This window comes from Platalea leucorodia (assembly GCF_965183815.1).
Source record: "Platalea leucorodia genome assembly, chromosome: 14".
NCBI classification, from domain to species: Eukaryota; Metazoa; Chordata; class Aves; order Pelecaniformes; family Threskiornithidae; genus Platalea; species Platalea leucorodia.
In genome coordinates this window covers 870,056-888,273 of record NC_138836.1, presented here as the reverse complement: position 1 = coordinate 888,273, position 18,218 = coordinate 870,056, and the positions used below count along the sequence as shown (strand labels likewise).

General features: G+C 43.5%; 1 protein-coding gene across 2 annotated transcripts in view; it reads left to right on the top strand.

Moving 5' to 3' along the window:
* Window positions 1-1,714: 1,714 nt before the first annotated feature.
* The window catches only part of SEC14L1 (SEC14 like lipid binding 1), a 40,404-nt gene continuing 23,900 nt past the window's right edge, over window positions 1,715-18,218 (top strand). The window contains exons 1-2 of one of the 2 annotated variants that reach the window (XM_082326863.1): window positions 1,715-1,802; window positions 3,317-3,407. In XM_082326863.1, the coding sequence (XP_082182989.1) occupies window positions 3,345-3,407 (63 nt within the window). In that variant the 5' untranslated portion in view covers window positions 1,715-1,802; window positions 3,317-3,344. The remainder of the gene's footprint in view (window positions 1,803-3,316; window positions 3,408-18,218) is intronic. The other variant, XM_082326864.1, reaches the window with a different exon arrangement.

Genomic DNA, 18,218 nt, shown 5'->3' with positions numbered 1-18,218 from the left:
GTGATACGCTGGTACTGTACAAAACATAATTGCATTTCTTGCTTTCGGTACATCACAGTTAAACCATGCTAGACATGGCCCGAGACCGAGCTCTTCCAGACGTCCCGAACTGCAAAGCACCCCAGGCTGGTGACTGCTGGCTAAAGGCAGCGACAGGAGAGCGGCGGGCAGACGCAGCGTGACCGCGGCGGGCCGGCGGGCCGGGCCTGCGCTCCCACGGCCGGTGCAGGGCTCCTGCTGGTCGGGGCAGAGCTGGGCGCCCGCGGAGCTGCCGGCGGGTGCCTCCAGCCCCTGGATGGCTTCTGTGCCCCGCAGGGGATCAGCCTTCAACGGGGCAGCTGCTTACTAACGGAATGGTGCCGAGCTCGGCCTGAGGGGATGCCAGCCGTGGTCCTTGGCTGCGGTTCTTCATCCTTTCGGCAGGGATTAACTCTTGATTTCTCCCACCTCTCTCCCCCAGCACACATACAAACGTTTGTGTTCCAGGACAGCTGTCCTTACAACTCATTAATTCTAAGGCAAGCTCTTCCAAAGAGGTAAGAGTCAAGTCATCAAAAAAACCTCCCCTCATGAAAAGTGAAAAACTTTGAAAATTTAAATGTGTAATGACTTGTCTTGGGAGATGGAGAAATGGGCACGGTGAAGGAAGAAACTTCTTCAAGTAAGACAACTTCAGAACAGATTGTGGCAGGGTTGCCATTGTTTAGGCTTGCGACTGTGTAATCCTGTTTATCTAACGATGGCAATCTGGGGAATTAGTTTTACATCGGTTTCATCCTGTGGTCCAAAAGTGCTGTTTGATGTTAAATTTCTCATGCAGCAGGGGAAAAATTGCAGTGACTGGAGAAGTACAGACTAAACAACAGTTCATAATGCTAGATAATGTTCACATACAGAAGTGTGAATTCAAGTTTTGTGTTCTGAATCCCTTCTAGAGCATAGAAGTTGAAAGAAGAGTCATAAAAATCTTGTTCTAGCATGTTCTTGGCAGCACTAGGTTATCAGTTGGACTTGGTGATCTTAAAGGTCTTTTCCAGCCTGAAGGAGTCTATGTCCCAGCCAGGTTTTCGGGGCAGTTTCTCTCCTGTTCCTGCCCGGCACCGGCACCCCAGGTCCCCCAGCGACGCCGCTGCAGCCGCCCCAGGCGGCGGCCGCTACTCCGGGCTCTGGCCTCAGAGGCAGCACGGCTGCCCCGCTGCTCCCCGCCCTCGCCCCCTGCGCCGGGTCCTCCTTGGGACCCGCTGGCGGGCCCCGAGGCGCCACGGGCCCGGGCGGGGCCGCGGCCTCGACTCCAGGAGGGCTGTACGCGCCGAGGCCCCGCGCCGAGGGGAGCGATGAGGGGTTCAGGACGAACGCGATGCTCAGGGAGGCTGAGGGAAGGGGAGGTGCCCGCAGAAGCCGGGCTGTGGGCGCGGGTGCGGGACACGGGGAGGGGCCGAGGACGGGCGGAGGGAGCGGAGCGGGAGACGAAGAAAGAGCGGGAGCGGGAGGCCCCGCCTCCCCCGCGCCCCACAGCGCGCATGCGCCCCGCACCCCCCACCCCCCCCCCCCGCGGGGCGCAGGCGCAAAGGCAGCAGGGGCGCAGGCCCCCGCAGCCCCCGCCCGCGGGGCGCCCGCGCATGCGCAGCGCCTGGCCGGGGGCCAAGCGCCGCCCCCGCCCCGTCACTAGGAACAACGGCGGCGGCGGGCGCCCCGCCCTCCCCTCCCCTCCCCTCCCCTCCCCTCCCCTCCCGGAACCGGCGGCGGCGCGGCCCCGCGCCGGCATGAGGCCAGAGCCCGCCCGGCCGTCGCGACGGGAGGCGGTAAGGGTCGCCGCGCGGGTGCCTGCCCGCACCCCTCTCGCGTTTCCCCCCCTCGGCCCCGCCGCCGTCCGCCGCGGCAAGTTTCCCGCTCTCCGCCGGCTGCCCTCAGCGCTGGCGGCGGCGGGCCGGGGCCCCGCCGTGAGCCCCGGTGAGCCGCGGGGGCGGCCGGCGCTCCCCGTGGGGTGGCTGCGGTGCGGCGGGGGGTAACGGCTCTCGGCGGGTCGCGGCGGCGACGCGGGCGCTGGGCGCTGGGCGCTGCCCCCCGCGGGCGGCCCCGTCCGCGGCCCTCGGGGCAGCGCCCGGCCCTGCCGGCGCGGGGCGGCCCGGCCGTCGCAGGTGTCCGGAGGGGCCCGGCGGGCGGGCGGCGCTGCCCGGGCGAGCGCGGGGGAGAAGCCTTGAGTTTCTTTGTTGTGTAACTCTTTTTGTCCGGGGATCGGAGAGGGCTGGCGGCTTTTTTTGCTGATTCAGGTGGTTTTTTTTAAATGCAGGGTAGTCATGGGTAAATTCCGCTCTTGCGCTGGATGTCGGGCGAACTTCTTGTGACTCTTGGGTTTGTTGTTGGCTGCTTCTCGCCTCCGAGGAGCTGCGGTGCCCATCTCCGCGCTCCTGAGCGGGAGCCGATAACGCTTTCCAGAAGCTCTGTAGATAACGTGGGAACGCATTAAAAATGAAGATAATACTAACTTATTGTAATAAAGCTACTTCTCGCTAAAACGAGTCTGGCTAGCAGCCCGTGGTTTCATCTGCGAGTGCTACTGCCAGTATTTTTTCAATAAACGTAATTGCATTCAAGAGTTTGGGTCAAACACTTCGCTGGGGAAAGCGGACACGAAGCCATTGGAACAGCTCCTGTCTGTTTTGCTAGTGAATTTTTTCTGGCTGTATATTGGAATGTTTGTAGTTTCCCGAAGTTTTTCTCCCCAGCTCTCTCTTAAGTTTCTCTCTCAAAAGTCTTAGTTAATTTGATTTGGAAATGCTGAAGGAATGCCTTACTTCAGTGTGCTGTAGTGATCCATTTTTTCTTTTTGAAAACAAGGGGTTTTAACAGTTGGTATATTTTTTAATGGCCTTTTTTGTTTTCTTTTTTTTTTTTTTAACCCAGTCCCAATACAAAATGACCTGTAAGCAAGGCAGCCCGCTTACTGTGCTGGGGGACTGGGGAGTGCTGTTTGCCTTTAGCTGTCCTGTGTCGGTGCTTGGTTCTCGCAGCAGCACAGGAAGTCTCACCGTCCTGATGAGGAGGCATAACGCGTGTTGAAGATTTGTTACTAAAACTGGACTGAAAATGTGCTAATTTTGTGTCGCCTTTGGAAGAAATGATAAGTCATTTCTGACAAAAATATACACAGCTTTTCAGGGCCCCATTGCGTCTTCCAACAAAAAAAAGTCATCAGGCAATTGTGATGGATTTCCTCTAGAATTGCTAGTGTGGTATCATGCACAGAATAATTGTAAGAGAAGATTGAAAATTGCTTCCTACATTTGACAGATGGTTTTAAAAATTTCTTTTTCAGGTTTGAGTTGATCTTACTAACTGCAGCTATGGTGCAGAAGTATCAATCCCCCGTACGGGTGTATAAACACCCTTTTGAGTTAATTATGGCTGTAAGTATTAATTTTTCCTGTAATTTTATTCCTTGACAGTTCCTTGTATTGCTAAGTAGCTACTGGGCTCTGTTTAATAGGTACTGTAGAACACACAAATCTGAAATGATATACAAAATATGAGAGGTATGTGTTTTGATGGTTTCTTCTCTACCCAGAGTTGTTTTTTACATAATGTGGTCTCCTTTTCTCCCAAAGTTTAGATATAGTTCATAGATCTATTTTAAAGTTAGAGCAAAAGTAGGCTCGAAGAGTACTTCCCAGTTGATTACTGGGAGCAATCTATTCTAGCATGGGAGAAAGCATCAAGCACATTGATTAAAAGATTGTTGTGTTGCATCTTCATCAGTATAGAGTTTACAGGACTAGAGAGCACAGAGAAAGCCATGAAAGCAAGGATAAGCCTGAATGAAAGAGGAGAAAGCGTTCTGAGCATTGGTAATACTTTGCGGGGAGAAAAACAAACAAACAAACAAAAAACCCAAAAAAACCCCCAATTTCTACGAGGCCAGAGAGATGAACAAAAAGCCTTTTAGGTGCATGGTTGCTAATCTGTGCACCAGTGTTACAAATAGTAACAAAAAAAGAAAATCCTGATGAGGTTCCCTCTTCTTTCTCTCTCTCCCCCTCTCCCTCCCTTTTTTCTTTTAGAAATCAGAAAGGAATTAGGTATTTGATATTTTTAGGTATATTCAGCCAAAACCACAACTGTGTGGCTCTCGTGAGTTACGAAGAGCTGTTGAGGAGAGCAGTCAGGTCAGCTTCTACCTGATAAGAGCAGTTAAAACTATATAACAATAGTAATTGTTTTGTTTGACTTGCTGAAAATGCTATGTTTAATGGCTTCAGAGGAGAGTTTTAATAGTGTTCATAGTGTAAATATTTAGATCACATGGTCTGGAGTGCAGAGTCCCTTACAGAAGTGATCCTTCATAGTCGCAGGGCAAAAAAGGATTAAATCCCTCCAAGGGGAATACTTCAGTTTCTTTTTATCTTATTCCTGAAACTGCCTCCAGTATTACACATGCAGGTCTTGCTCTTGCAAACACTTCAAGGCAGAGAGTGGTTATTTTCATGAGTGGTGAAGAATCTGACTGTGATATGTTGAAGGTCTTTGAGGACCTTGCTGCACTCTGACAGCTAGGCTTCACATGGTTTCTAATTTAAATTTCATTGTGTGTGTAACTTTGGCCTTCAGTGAAGTGTACCGGTTCTTGTTCTTAGATCACAACAAAAATGAGTCTTTCAGCTGTTTGCTGAACTGGGCAGTCTTTACTTTGCTGTTGGACTGAAGGCAAAAATTCTTCTTTTAAGTTATTTCTTCAAGGCTACTTTGAGTTAAAATGCTGACATCAGGATTATTCACAGTGCTTCACTGGGTGTAATTAGAAACACTTCTGACTATTAATATTAACTTTGAGTTCTCAAACTGTTCTGTATCTTGGGGATAACGTTTGAAGAATAATCTTTAACAAATATTAAGTCTTTTCTTACATGAAAGCTTTTCTCCTTTGGAAAGAAAGAGGTTATACTACATATGCAACTAGGATAAAACAATAATTGAAAAATTAAAACAGTGAACTAAGAGGAGAAGAATGTTTATAAAAAGAAATAGTCGGCCCAACAGGATGCTTTCTGAGACTGGAAGTTCAGATTAGCGATAATACATGTGATTTATTTCATCTACGTCAGGGCAGCGAGTTATCACTTGAACTTGTTCAGAATGTGATTGCTGGATGAACATCCTTCTCCTACCATGTTGCTTCTTATGTTACTGGTTTTTAAATTGTGTAAAATTCCTGGTGGTGATCTATCAAAACTGCATTTTCTGAAGTACGTAGAGGAGTGCCTCCATGTGCCAAATTCTTTAAAGAATATAAACAGTATGATAGTTTCACACTTTTTCTTACTGTTTTCTCTTCCTTGAATAGTGATTGCATAACTTGATGAAGTATTTCTGGACGGAATATTCCTGTCAAATTTTGTGCTTACTAAAGTGAAAGTACCATGTTGCACATTCTCAACAAAAAAAAGTGCTATAATGTTACTTTAACTGTATCAGCAGCTATTCTGAAATGAGGAGCACATCCTGGTACATACCAAGCTTGAATTTAAGGCACCCAGCAGACACCTTTAACAATGTGGTTTTTATGTTTGATTTTTTTCTCTGTCCCTCTCTTTCATGTGCACCCAAACTTTGAGAGGATGTGTCCTCAAATAGAGATTTAACCCCCCGCACCAGAGATGCCCAGCTGTCAGTGAAAAGCCTCTCAAAGAAACCTTTGGTCAATGTGGCAGCAGTGTTCTTTATGCTGAGTTGTCTAACAAAAAATCACTGTTTCTAGTCTGGGTCTTGTTGCGTGGGATGTCATCTTTGTCTTAAGGTGCTGAGTACTTTTAAAAATTTTATTTGGAAAATCATCTTCCGTTGCCTGAGAGTTTCATGGAACTGAAGAGGTAATTCGTTCTATAGAGTGGTAATGAAGATCACTAGTGTAATGAAGCCCATATGGACTGTAAAGATTTCCTGGATGATGTGTGTTCCAACTACAAATTGGAACTCATTAAGTCAAACTAATACTTAGCTTTCAGAAAGAGAAATCAACATAAAATTCTTTTCTGCAAGCGACCAAGTGAATGCCACTTGCAGAATGGGTCATTTACACTACAAACTTCCTATTTGCCCCCTTTTGCTTTCCTGGGTTTCAAAGAGGTACTTGAGGGAGAATAAAGTACAATCAGCATTCCATTCATGCTGCTCTAGTGTGTTTTGAGAGAACTTTGTTCTCTCTGTGAAGGGCGAGTGCAGCTATATTAAGACAAAAAACTGGATTTAATTCCACTTTGATCTAAACCAAGATTGGCAAGTGTTTTGCAGACAATTATGATATAATGACTTTTAAAATAGATGCAGTGAAAATTCTTTTTCTAAGTTGAATTAGTGTTGAAAATAAGTTTCTCTCTTATGCTCCTCCACTGAAATCCAAAAATCATCTATTGAGCCCTAATGTATCTCTGTGATAATATACTTCAAGGCGCAACCCCTTATCTCTTCAAATCTGCAAGAGAATTGGTGAAGTCCTGTTGTGGGTAGAGACTGGGAAATCCATTGCTGCATGCTTCTTGCCTTCCTTTATCATGAAAGGCAAACTACGTAAAGTCTAATATAAGGTACTTCCCCTGAAGATTTCCTTTTATTGGCGAATTGTGTGGTTCCAGATAATATCTAAGTTGCTTTGAAAACAGTAAGAACTGAATGCAAATCTTTTAATGAAACTCCTTCCCGAACTTGAAAAGATTGTAGACTCATGGGCTAGAAATTATCACATTTTAGTCCGACACGACTAACACAGGCAATGTGATTTCACCAAATGGTTACCAGTGCTGACATGATGACTTTTGGCTGCTCTGTGACATATCTGTGATCATCAACTTCTTGAAAACTCTCTGTCTGTGTCTGTCTGTGTGTGTGTGTATATATATATCTCTATCTCTTAAAAAAAACCAACCAGCATGTACAGCTGTTCATCAGACTGAAGAGAATCTCGCCTCGTTTTTCCTCCTGTTCATGTTGAAGTTCACGTAATACTGGAAGCAGCTGAAATGTGGAAAAATGACTGTTCACTGAGACTCGCTTATCATGTTACCGAGGTTAAATATATTGGAGAAAAACTGAGAAGTTGCTTTTATAAAACTTCTAAAGATTATATATTCAATTTTTTATATTAGCTTTAAAGAGGTTTGTATTTAAAATAATATAGGAACTTTGCTGAATAAGTAGGTCTTAATGTTAAATGACAGTTAAGAACTTGAAGCTTTTTTAACATACATGAGGCTAAAATTAACTTCGGAGATTCACAGCTCATTTTCAATCTATCTGACATGCATTAGGTAATTACCTTTGAGTTTAATATCCAAAGTAAATTTAAATAATGAATAATCAACTAGTATGGCATTCCAAGAGTGGAATTTATGCAAATGGAAAATAAGTAAGAATTTTGAAAAAAAATATTGAATTGAACCATTGACGAGAGGATTTTTTGAGTTTCTGGAAGCTCTGTGGAAAACATATTGCTCTTCAGCCCCTTTAGAAAATGTCCTACTTACAGCCACAAATTACTTAGTTTCAGAAATAAGTATGAATAGTAACATGACTGAACACAGCAAGTGTTATGTGTAGTCAAATTAATGTAGATTTTAAGAACTTGCCGCTTTTTGAAAACTAAGATTTTCAAATCTGCCTGTGACAGGAGACAGACTTTCAAAGATATTTTGCAGTCTTTTGAATACCTAAAATAATGTTTCCACTTTGTTAAAGTTCCTGGCATTTGTCAGCTTCCACCGGTGCCAAACAATGCAGAGAAGTCTGTAGGTAAACTAGTCATCAATGTCAGGAGCTTGCAGTTGTGGAAATAACGCATTTGATTTTTATTTTAAAATAAAAACAGCAATTAATCTTGTGCTGCCTTGAGGCTGAAAACCACTTCCTTCCAAACTATGTATTCTCATCAAAATTCTTTCAAAAAAATTGTTCTCATGTTTTTCCTTTGTTCTGATAGAATATCTAAAATATCTGAAGCATGAATCTTTCTTTCTTAATAAGTATAACGTGTAGTGAACTTTTGATTATATTGTAATTTTAATGGTTCAAACTTGCTGCTTTTAGGCAACAGGCTGACTGGCTTTCTTTGATTTTATAGATCTGAAAAAACCCACCTTTTAAGGTAAATCTCCATGGTTTAAAGTATCCTTAAATTACGGGAAGGTAATGAGATTGTAGATGGCATAACTACGCTTCAGTGATAGAGTAGATTAGAAAAAGTTTATCTGTTTTTTCAGATTGACAAATCAAAGTATAATCCCTTGATCTAGATTGTAATGAGTTTCCTGATCAGGCAGTATATCATCTTTTCATTTTAAAGGTTATTACTTTAAAATGTCATTTAAAAAAAAATAACTATGTGTCAAGTTAAGTGCCACACCTGCTCATAAATCCCTACAATTTTTATTCCTTCTAGTCTCATTTTCTTTTTCTTGGAAAAAATGGATTCCACACATCATGTGAAGAGGGGCTGAGAGGCCGGTGAGAAAAAGGAAGCTGGTCTCCAAGTGCTTTTGAAAGCAGAAAGTAGGCCTTACACGCAGAGAGAAGTAACTCACTCCCCCGATGCGGTGGCCCTTCGGGGGGGTTCGTCCTGGGCGGTTACGGCCCGGGGAGGAGCACGCCGTGTGTCCGCTCCTGAGCTGCTCAGGAGTCGTCCGACTCCGACTCTCATCTGCTTTGCTTCCTGTCTTTGTTGAAAATTCAGGCTTATTTACTGTTGGAAATGCATCGGTAAAACTGCGGTGGGACAGTGCCTTGTATGGATTTCTTTATTTTATATTAAGGGTCTGCAGATTAACTGCTGTTTTATGTCGTTGTTGATGGTCTCTTGTGTTAGCAAACCTAAGAACAAATGAATTTTTGGCCACTTGTTTGGATTGAGCCATGGTTAACAAATGTAAGAGTTAAGTTGAGCACTAGGGAAAAATATTGCCTTAGCAGCCCGCTTACTGTGCCGTTTAGGTGGCGTTTCATGGCCCGCTTCGGTATTTCCACGGCTAGCTGCGTCCTGTGTTGCGTGGGCACACACGACCTGACTGTAGCTGACAGCTGCAGTTCTCTTGTTCACCAAATGCTTTTAGTCAGGTTTTTTAACAAGTCTTTTACACTTTAAAAGCTAAAACACCACTACTGTCAAACTCTGAAAGGTGTCAGCAGGAGAAAAATATGTATCAAAACACTTCTTGTTGCTTTGTTCTGAAAGCACTCCAAGCTTTTCACCCTTCGCAGGTGTTTTAGCTCTGAGGCTGGTGCGAAGTGCTGCTCTAGGATCTGTTGATCAGCGAAGTGACGTTGCCTTTGAGTTAAAAATCTCAAAGTTAAACACGTGGGAACCTGGCAGAAAGGAAGTGGTTAACGCATTCCGCAAAGTCCTAGACACCCGTGATACTACAGTTATGATCTGGGAAAGGTGTAACTTCATGCTTGTAATTTAACGTGTGGTTACCCATTAAGTAGTATGTGTAAAAGCCTTCAAAACCTCATGGGAAGGAGATATGGTGTATTTTTTTGTTAATTCTAAAAACATGTCCAATGAGGAGCCAGAGGTTGCTTAGAGATCAGAGGCGTTGGCTGCAGACGTAGAATAAGGTGTTTCTGTATGGTACGGCCAGTTGCGTGCGCCGTCGGCGCTTCCCGTTCCCGCGGCGCTCTTACGGCTGCCTTGCGGCGGAGAATTGCAGCTGCCGCGCTTTTAGGAAAGAAGCACGCCACGGAAGGGGCAGTGGAAGGAGAGCCCGAGGGACTGGAAGCGACCCCTGAGAACGCTCTGTAAAGCGCGTTCAGTCAGAGGCCAGACCTTGGAACACAGAATTGAAGGGTATTCATCGTAACCAAGACTGGTTTTGCTTTGCACTTAGTTTGAGTTCAGGATGTTTCTGGAAGGAGGGTGGCGATGTGATCTTAAAACTGTTGCGTTCTGAGTATAGAGTGAATCTTCTGAGAATTTGCAAGGAAATCTGTTAATTAGCTCAAGTTAAAATTAATTACAGGTTATTCTTAAATGGTCTATTTTCTTTTCTCCCAAGTGAATTTGTCTTCAAATTTTTCATGTAGTTTAAAATTACTGTGGATATATTCTAAATGAAGAACTAGGCTGTTAAGCTGAATTATTAACTCTTTTTATCTCATTTTTATTATATCGCTAAGACAGGTCAGGTTAGCAGCTTAGGTAAAATCTTAAGTAGGGCCCATTACAGGTAATTTAACAATTTGGCTTTCTCACAGTCAATTTGCATGCAGCTTGTTTTGGCTGTAATCAGTCAGTGATGTTTGAGGTAGGGTCATGCCAGGAGCTCACGCCGGTGGCAGTGGTGGTGGCAGCGTGGCTGGAAGCGCTGTCTGGCAGCGTCTGGGCTCCGCTGCGGCGTGGAGCAGCGTTGCCAAAAGAGTACAAGCAAGCAATGAGCCATCAGAATTTGAGATCAGGTCCCAAGGTCTTGGCTTTTCTCTGCATTGCTCTTGCTCAAGTGATACAGATTTCTGCCGAGTCCACAGAAGTTTTCAGCTTGTGGTTCATGGGTTGTCTCTTCTAAGGTTCAGAGAAACATAACCGAATATGTGGTTTCCCAGTATAGCTAAGTTGGTGTTCCAGCTTGCTCTTTTTGCTTTCTTGCAAAGACATGTTCATCAGCAAGCCAGTTCAGGGAGACAGGCTGGTCACAAGCTGTCTTGGAAAAAAGGAAAATAAATACCACGGCAGCTTGGTTTCCTCACCAGGCTCCCGTACGGCTGCTGAGCACCCGGTGGGGGCCGGTGCTCGTCTCCTCCTGCACCCTTAGTGAGCTGATGGCGGCTGGCCACAAGAAAGAACGAGGAAATCAGCAGGGCGTTTGTCAGTACATGTTGCACTGCGGGAGCCCTCGATTCCATGGGGAAATAATTAGGGATCTGCAGTTTGAAGCCCGTTGCTGTAACAGTAAATGAAGGTGCCATTAGAAACTCGATTCAGCAGTCCTCAGGCCTGGTATTATTTAGCAGTGCAAAGTATTTGCAAATTGTGCTTAATGGCTTGGAGTTGTAGATTCTGTGAGTTGCTTTGGCATAAAGGGGAACCTGTCCTTACCTTAGAAAAATGAAAATTAAAAAAAAAAAAAAAAATCCCAAAAAGGTATTTTGTATAGTCTAATCGGGTAGCATGTGAACTGACTGACTGGCTGGCTTTCTTGCTTTGTATTCATGTATGAACCTTCAGATTTGAACATTTTCTGTCTTGGATTCTTCTTGGGTTTTCCTTTATGATAATAAGGCTTGGGGGACTATATATCAGTAAATTTGAAAATAAAAATATCACAGGGGTCTTGGAACCTGACAGCTTTAACTCTGGTGACAGCAGAGGGATCGTGGGAGGGAGCAAAGAGAAGCTACCCTTTTGTCTTAAAAATGAATTTATATTTAAACTGTTTTAACTCTTAATTATATACATTTGGGTTCTCTTAAACTAGCATTTCAAGACTTTGTCATGGCCCGATTTATGAAGTTAAATATCTAAATCTGTAGGGTTATGTACGTTTTGGATTACTTGTTGAGTAATTACAACTGTTTTCATTCTGATGTTATTTATATTCTCAAAACTTGAGCATAGGTGTTTTTTGGAATATATGCAGATCAATTTGTGTAACAGTTGAAAACTACATTGCAAACCTCTCAACACTTCAGCCTCTCCGTGACTGATAACTTTCTGCCTTGCCTGCTGCTGCTGTAACATTATATCATATTGCTTTGATAATAATAGATCTCATTTTGTGAAAATGAATTTCTCTGGCGATGGTCAGCATGGCAGTGTGTCATTTCTGTTTGTTTATGCCACGACAGAAGGGGAACAGTTAGTTTCCTGATGAGAGCACTTCCTTTCTCGAGCACATTCTGTCTCTTCATTTAGTGTAAAATGTGAATGCTGTAGACATTAAGCCCAGTTCAGGAACATCAGTCAGCGGAATCCTTTGCAGAGGACATTTTTCTGGCTATTTCATTCAGTGTGTAAATTATACTACTTAATTTGCAAAACTCTCTCTTTGCTGTGCAATTCATTGGCCTGTGGATAAATTCTTCATTACTGAATTCATGGCTCTATGAAATTACTTATTTCTATTGAAGTGTTTCATGGTCTGCATGGTGCAGCCACTGATGCTGTAATGAACAGGATTTAAAGCAATGTCACTTGAACGTGTTTGTTCTGTGTTGACTAAACCGATTTTTGCTTTTGTCTGCTTTTCTTTGCTGTAAAGGAGGGTAAAGAACAAAGAACTGATGGTCTATAATCTATGATTTTAATTGCTTTTTAGAAAAGAATCAAGGGGGTCTTGACTGTTCTTTTTTAATTGGCTTATCTTGAAGCTAGGTGATATCTTTCTGTTTGTATTTTATTGGGGAGCAGATTCAGGGGTGCAGAAGTTGTACCACCGTAACATGCCAGTGATGCACCTGGCAGTGGTATTACCTGGTTATTGATATCTTTAATAATGTGTTTGGATGTGGGGAAAAGGATTGTATTCTGTCTCTAAGTGAGAACCCCAGTACCAAATTGCGCCATGAGGCCTATCTAGCCAGTCTGCACTGTATCTGGCCGTGGCCAAGGGCAGTATCTGCCTCTAAGGAAGAGGATAAGAACGATACAAACATATGGTCGCACTCTCTCGGGATACTCTCTCATCCTGCGGCGATGTGTCTTGACAGCCCTTCTGGTCCAGAATGTGCCTCTTGCCTGTAATAGCACCGCATGTGGTTTCCTTCTTGTGCCTGCCCCATTCCTTTCTGGAGCCAAGCGAGCTCTATCGTGACACCCTCCGGCAGGAGTCTGTGCTTCATGACACGCTCTGCCAAGAGACGTATCCTTTATCAGGAGCCTGGCTCCTGCTCGCTCAGCTTCACACCACCTGCTCCTTGTGTTGGAAGAGGCAATAAAACCCTGCTTGCCTTCTCAGTGCTGCTTGCCCTGTTAGATCTGTAAGATCTCTCTGTTTTTAAGTTATTCTTTTTCATGGTGATGAGTCGTAGTCTGTGTAATAGTCTATGATTCCATATGAGGAACCACTGTTGTTCTGTACTGTTGATCTTGCACCATCAATTTCTAACCGTTTTGAGGCATCTCCTGATACATCAGACATGTATGTAAAGTTAAGATTTTTTTAATGTTACATTTAACATCTTAGCTCAAGAGGTAAATTGTCTGCAGGCCCCAGACCCCCAGCATCAAAATGCTGCATTTTGATGACATGCCATTGACATTAGTGAATGGTCAAGATTTAGCTGATGTACTTAATGAATGTTAATTGGTTTGCTTAATGGAGTACAGCTGCTCTCTGCCTGGAAGCTGATATTTTGCTGGTCCAAAAGCCAAACCGAGACCTTTACTGTTGAGCCACGCTACTTATCTTGAATTCTGCCCTTTTGGCAAAGCTTTCTTTACTGTACTGATTGTACTCTTGGTAGAGTGAAATCACTCTTGCAGTGCTTAGAGGCCAATTGCCTCGGGGCCAAATTAAAACCTGGTGGGTGCAGTCTGAGACAATGAAGTCAAACCTGTTTCACTGAACCTTCGTGCCGTGGGGGGGTTGATGTGGATGGAGATCAGGAGACTTGGTGGTAGTACAAGTCTTTAACCTTTCAGACAATGGTTTAATGAGGAATTCTGAGCCTATACTGTAGCAATGCTGTAGTCATCCTTTCCTCCCCCACTCACAAATTAGATTTTGTCTACACATTAATGATTTTATTTAAAATACCCTAACATATTCCAGGTGTTAAACCTGTTTTAACAGACCTGCTTATTGAAAGTGTCTGTGATTCTAAGACCAAAAAAGCGATGAATACCAATTGTAGGAGTCATAAAAATGAGACTTAAGCATGGAGCAATAGAGCAGTAAGGAGTATTTGACTGTTCCAAAAATAGATCCTCAGTGGACACAGTAGGATTGCAGCTGAATTTTAAAGTAAAACTGACTGCAGAGGAACCAGACGTGCAATTTTGTTAACTGGAAAGGAACGGGGAAGCTAAGTACCAAATTCTGCTTGCAGTGTGATGACAGTACCCTGTGCATTTGTGAGATGCCTGTTAGCAATGCAGAACATGGTTGTCATTGTTCAGCTGCTGTAAGACAAGTAATGGTTATTTACAAGCAATGGTAAGACAAGCTTAATGGTTTACAGTCATTTTGATATGTGTATCTTTGAAACGTCAACGAAAGATATGTTCCTGTGTTGTGTAAAGGTTTATATATTGCCATTGTTGCAGAGAAATAGGAAGTGCTTGAGAATAGCTCACATTCCCCAGTAATCACATGTCGGTCTCCAAGCATGTAAGCTTTCCCTGGCCTGTTGCCAGCCTTTCCTGTGATGCTCTTTTGGAGGTCAGCCTCTTCTCCATAGTGCTTTAACCTTGAGCCAAAACAGTCATGTCCTGTGCAATTGGGGTCGGAAGCCAAGTTTCCTATCCCAGAAACTACTGAAGTTGACTCTAATTGCAGGGCACATTCTGTCAAACAGTCTTGTGCTCAGAGCTATGTGGCTTCTGGGCCACGACTGGTTTCCATCTGTCTTGCTTGGAACATGGGCAGAGCGAACGCTCATTTTCTCTGTAGAATAGTTTTGCACATGCATTTATATAAACAAGTTAAAGTGAAATTGCAAGTCAATCTGATATTGCTGTTGCCCCCACTAAGTCAGCTAAGGTCTGTGTATACCAAAGAGCAGCTTATAGCAGCATAGCTATAAAATCTGTCCTTGATGTTCCACCTTCAGCCTAGACCAGAGCAGTGTCAGTCGTTTTTTTTCTAACCAGCAATTTGATATTGGTCTGCCAGTCACAAGCCAGCCTAACCTGAGTGATCGGGCTTTCCCAGCTTACTCCAAAGGAAAGGAAGATTTACATTCAGCATGTTTGCGTTTGCTGTCCTTAATCTTTTTTTCTTGAGGAAGGAGTGGTACTTGCCCAACTTCTCTATTTTAGCTTCTCGTTTTAGAGATTCATGTCTCAAGATTGTGCAGAGGCTGCAGTTGAAGTTAGCCTCGCTCAGTCCTCAGCACAGTGGCACTGTGCCTTGGGCTCTTCCAGGCTCTCTGGACGTCTTGCAGGGAGGAAGAGAATTAGCGATCCTCCTGTGAGTGCCTGGGAGGCAAGCAGGTGTAACTCTGAAACTCTTCCACTGGCTATCCGCTTTCTCCTCAAATCCCACCCTGGTTTGTTCTCCGAAGATGGACATGCAGGCTCCCACACAGAGAATCAAGTATTACACAGTTCCAGCTGTGCAAATTTATTTAAGCAAACCACAAATGACTTGTATCTGTTTTAAAGAAACCACTCTTCCAATTAAAGTACCGTTGAGGCATGCCTGTGGTTATTAAAGATCATTTTTTGCAGATAAAAGATGGAATGTTAGCCCTTGTCATCAGGTCAGATTCTTTATCCCCAGACTGTTTTGCCTGCTGAATCAGTATACCTTTACCACCAACAGCTTGAAAAAAGTTGCATTAAATCATTGAAGAGTTTACTTTTTATCTGGAAGAAGATTGCATCTCTGCATGTAGCAAAATGGTTCTCGGGTAGTTAAGAGCCGGTCCCCTTCCAGTTTCATTACATGCAGCTGGGTGCAACAATCTATAATTTTTGCTAGTAAAGCTTCTCTGTGACCACTCCTCCGAAATGAAAATGCCCAGCTATTGAATAGTACCCGTGCAGGAAGGGTGCGCTGAGGGGATAGAGTAGTGATCTGTGTAGAAAGAGCCTACGTGGGTGGCTTGACGGGCCACATCCCACGTGAGAACAGAGGTTTCTGTGTCTGGCTATTTCTTCCGGTGCAGGAAAGCAGAGGCTCTTTGCTTGCTCTGGTAAGCTGAGTTGCATAACTCAACAGTGATTACCAGTAAAATTCCACTTATCTGGAAGATTGCTTCATAGCCTGTTTTGAATCTCCTGCTTTATTTATAAGGCCTAAATTTTTTTATTGAAATATTAAAATAACTTTATTCCTGTTTGAAAACACTGTGTGCTGAAGCTGAGCTCCACTGGCCCTGTAGCCTACACGTTTATGCTCCAGTACAGAGGAAGTTTGCTTCAGACATTCCTGTCCCCCAGTAACTCCCTGCTCCTGCCTTTCGCCTTTTCTCCTATCCCCTACCTTGCTTTTGGTTTTGGACAGTCTTAAGTAAATATGTTATGCTTTCTTTTAGTACAACTCAAATTAGTCAAGAATGCTTTATGAATACGTATTATCAAGTATTGCCTTGGATAAGCTTAGAGTTTTACTGATAGTTGTAGGTGCTATCTAAATGGAGCATCCTTTCAGTCAGCTGCCTGCGAAATCCTTTTGACTTCTGGTTTGTGTGCTAGTAGAAAAATGAGCACTTCTTGGTTCACACATACTCCACAGAGAATGTGAACTAAAGCTCTTGAAATGTGTGTAAACTTTTCAAATTACTACAAGGAAAAGTGATTTTTTTTTTTTTTTTTTTTTTCCCTGGAAGTGTTACTATCTTCTTGAGGTTGGGTTTGATGTCTTCTATAGCTTTTAAGAGCAGTAGAAGATAACTCGTTCTAAATCCTGTTATATCCCAAAGTGCACGTGCTTTGGAGTGGTGTTTTGTGCAGTAAGGATGTTTTGATTTCAGTAGGACTCTTGATGGCCTCAAAGGAAAGAAGTTCAGCACAAGCAAGACAAACCTATTTTTAAGATGGGTACCAAAGTTTTAGAGTATGGTGCAGATGCTGTGATGAGATTGCTTGAAGATCTGTCTGGTTTCAGTGACCGCTTTTACAAACAACCTGGCTGACATAACGAACGGTATACTTGCTAAGTTTTCAGGTGGCACTGTAGCATATTTGAGTTCATGACACCTCAGAGGGACTCAGTTAGTTTACAAGAACTAGCCTGCAGGGTAGTTATTAGGGCTGTTCAAAATGCCAAGCTATGCATTTAGTCTATATCTGGAATGTACTTAAAGCCAATAGCAATCAACACTGTAACCATGGAAATGCTGCCTGAACTAAAGAGATGAAGAGAAATGCCAGTATTTGTGTGTTAGTGCTATTACATTCACTTGAAGGCGCTTTGTAGCGGTGTTAACACGTGAAAGGTCCTGTTGTCAGAAGCCCGGGGGGGGGTGGTGGTGTGTGATGTGTGGTATAAGCAGCACTCTTAACTGCATGCTATTGAACATACAGTTCCATTTATAATACTGTTTCAGTGGTGTTTCGTGATTTTTGTGGTCGGCGGTGTGTATAAACTATTGTTATGCCTGAAATTTCACATGAAGCTGTTCCCTTTTACACTGCAGAAGACTTCAAAGAGATTCAGTAAGTGTGAAGTAGCCTGGACTGTGTCTGCAGAGCTGCGTGGAGATGCGTGCTGATACTGTTAGGTGTAATGGAGCTTTGTTCCTCGTCAAAAGCCCCAGGGTCTCTGTTCTGAAGGGTTGCTTTGTTTCCCGGTGCACGTCCTGTACATGTTTTGGGTGACCGCGGCTAACTGCTCTTTGGAGTGATGGTGATCCAGAAGCAAAGAAAAAATTGTCTCTAAATTTCTATGGTCTCGGCTAGAGCAAATTGTTTGAGCTAAAGTGCAAGAATAGCTTCTGTGCTGTTTCCTGACTCCACAGAGATTTTCAATTTATTGAATCAAAGTTCTTCATACAACATTACAAAGTAGCTGTTGAATTTGAGTTTAGTCTGTATACTGGGTTATTTTGTAATGGTTGTGGGCAATGTCCTCATTGCTTTCAGATGCTTTCTGTTTCAGGAATTTGCAGAATGGATGTGAAGGCCAGAAGCTTTCTGGCTGTGTTTCTAGGATTTGAGCAGCAAATTGCTGCATCTGCTTTGCATGTGGCAGGCCCGTTAACCTATTTGGTAGAACAAATACATACTGTTTATTCTGTGGTGATATCCACAAGATTACTTTAACTGACTTTCATTAGCTCTGTTCATACCATCTAGGAGCAGCATGTATTTGATATGTGCAAGAAACATAACTGGATACTTACTTAGCTTTAAAGTGCTACAGGCTTCTAATACAGCTAAATGTAAAAATGGACAGAACAGTCCTGCTCTCTTCTTCGTACAAAGTATTGAAACCTAAGGCTTTATATAGTTAAGCTAAGGGGTGAATTTAAATGTATTGGAATAAATATCTCTTCTCATCCTCCCTTCCTCTTTCTGCGTGGATGTGTGCAAGGTGTAAGTGGGTCATTCACAGCAGTGTAGGGTCTGAAATCAA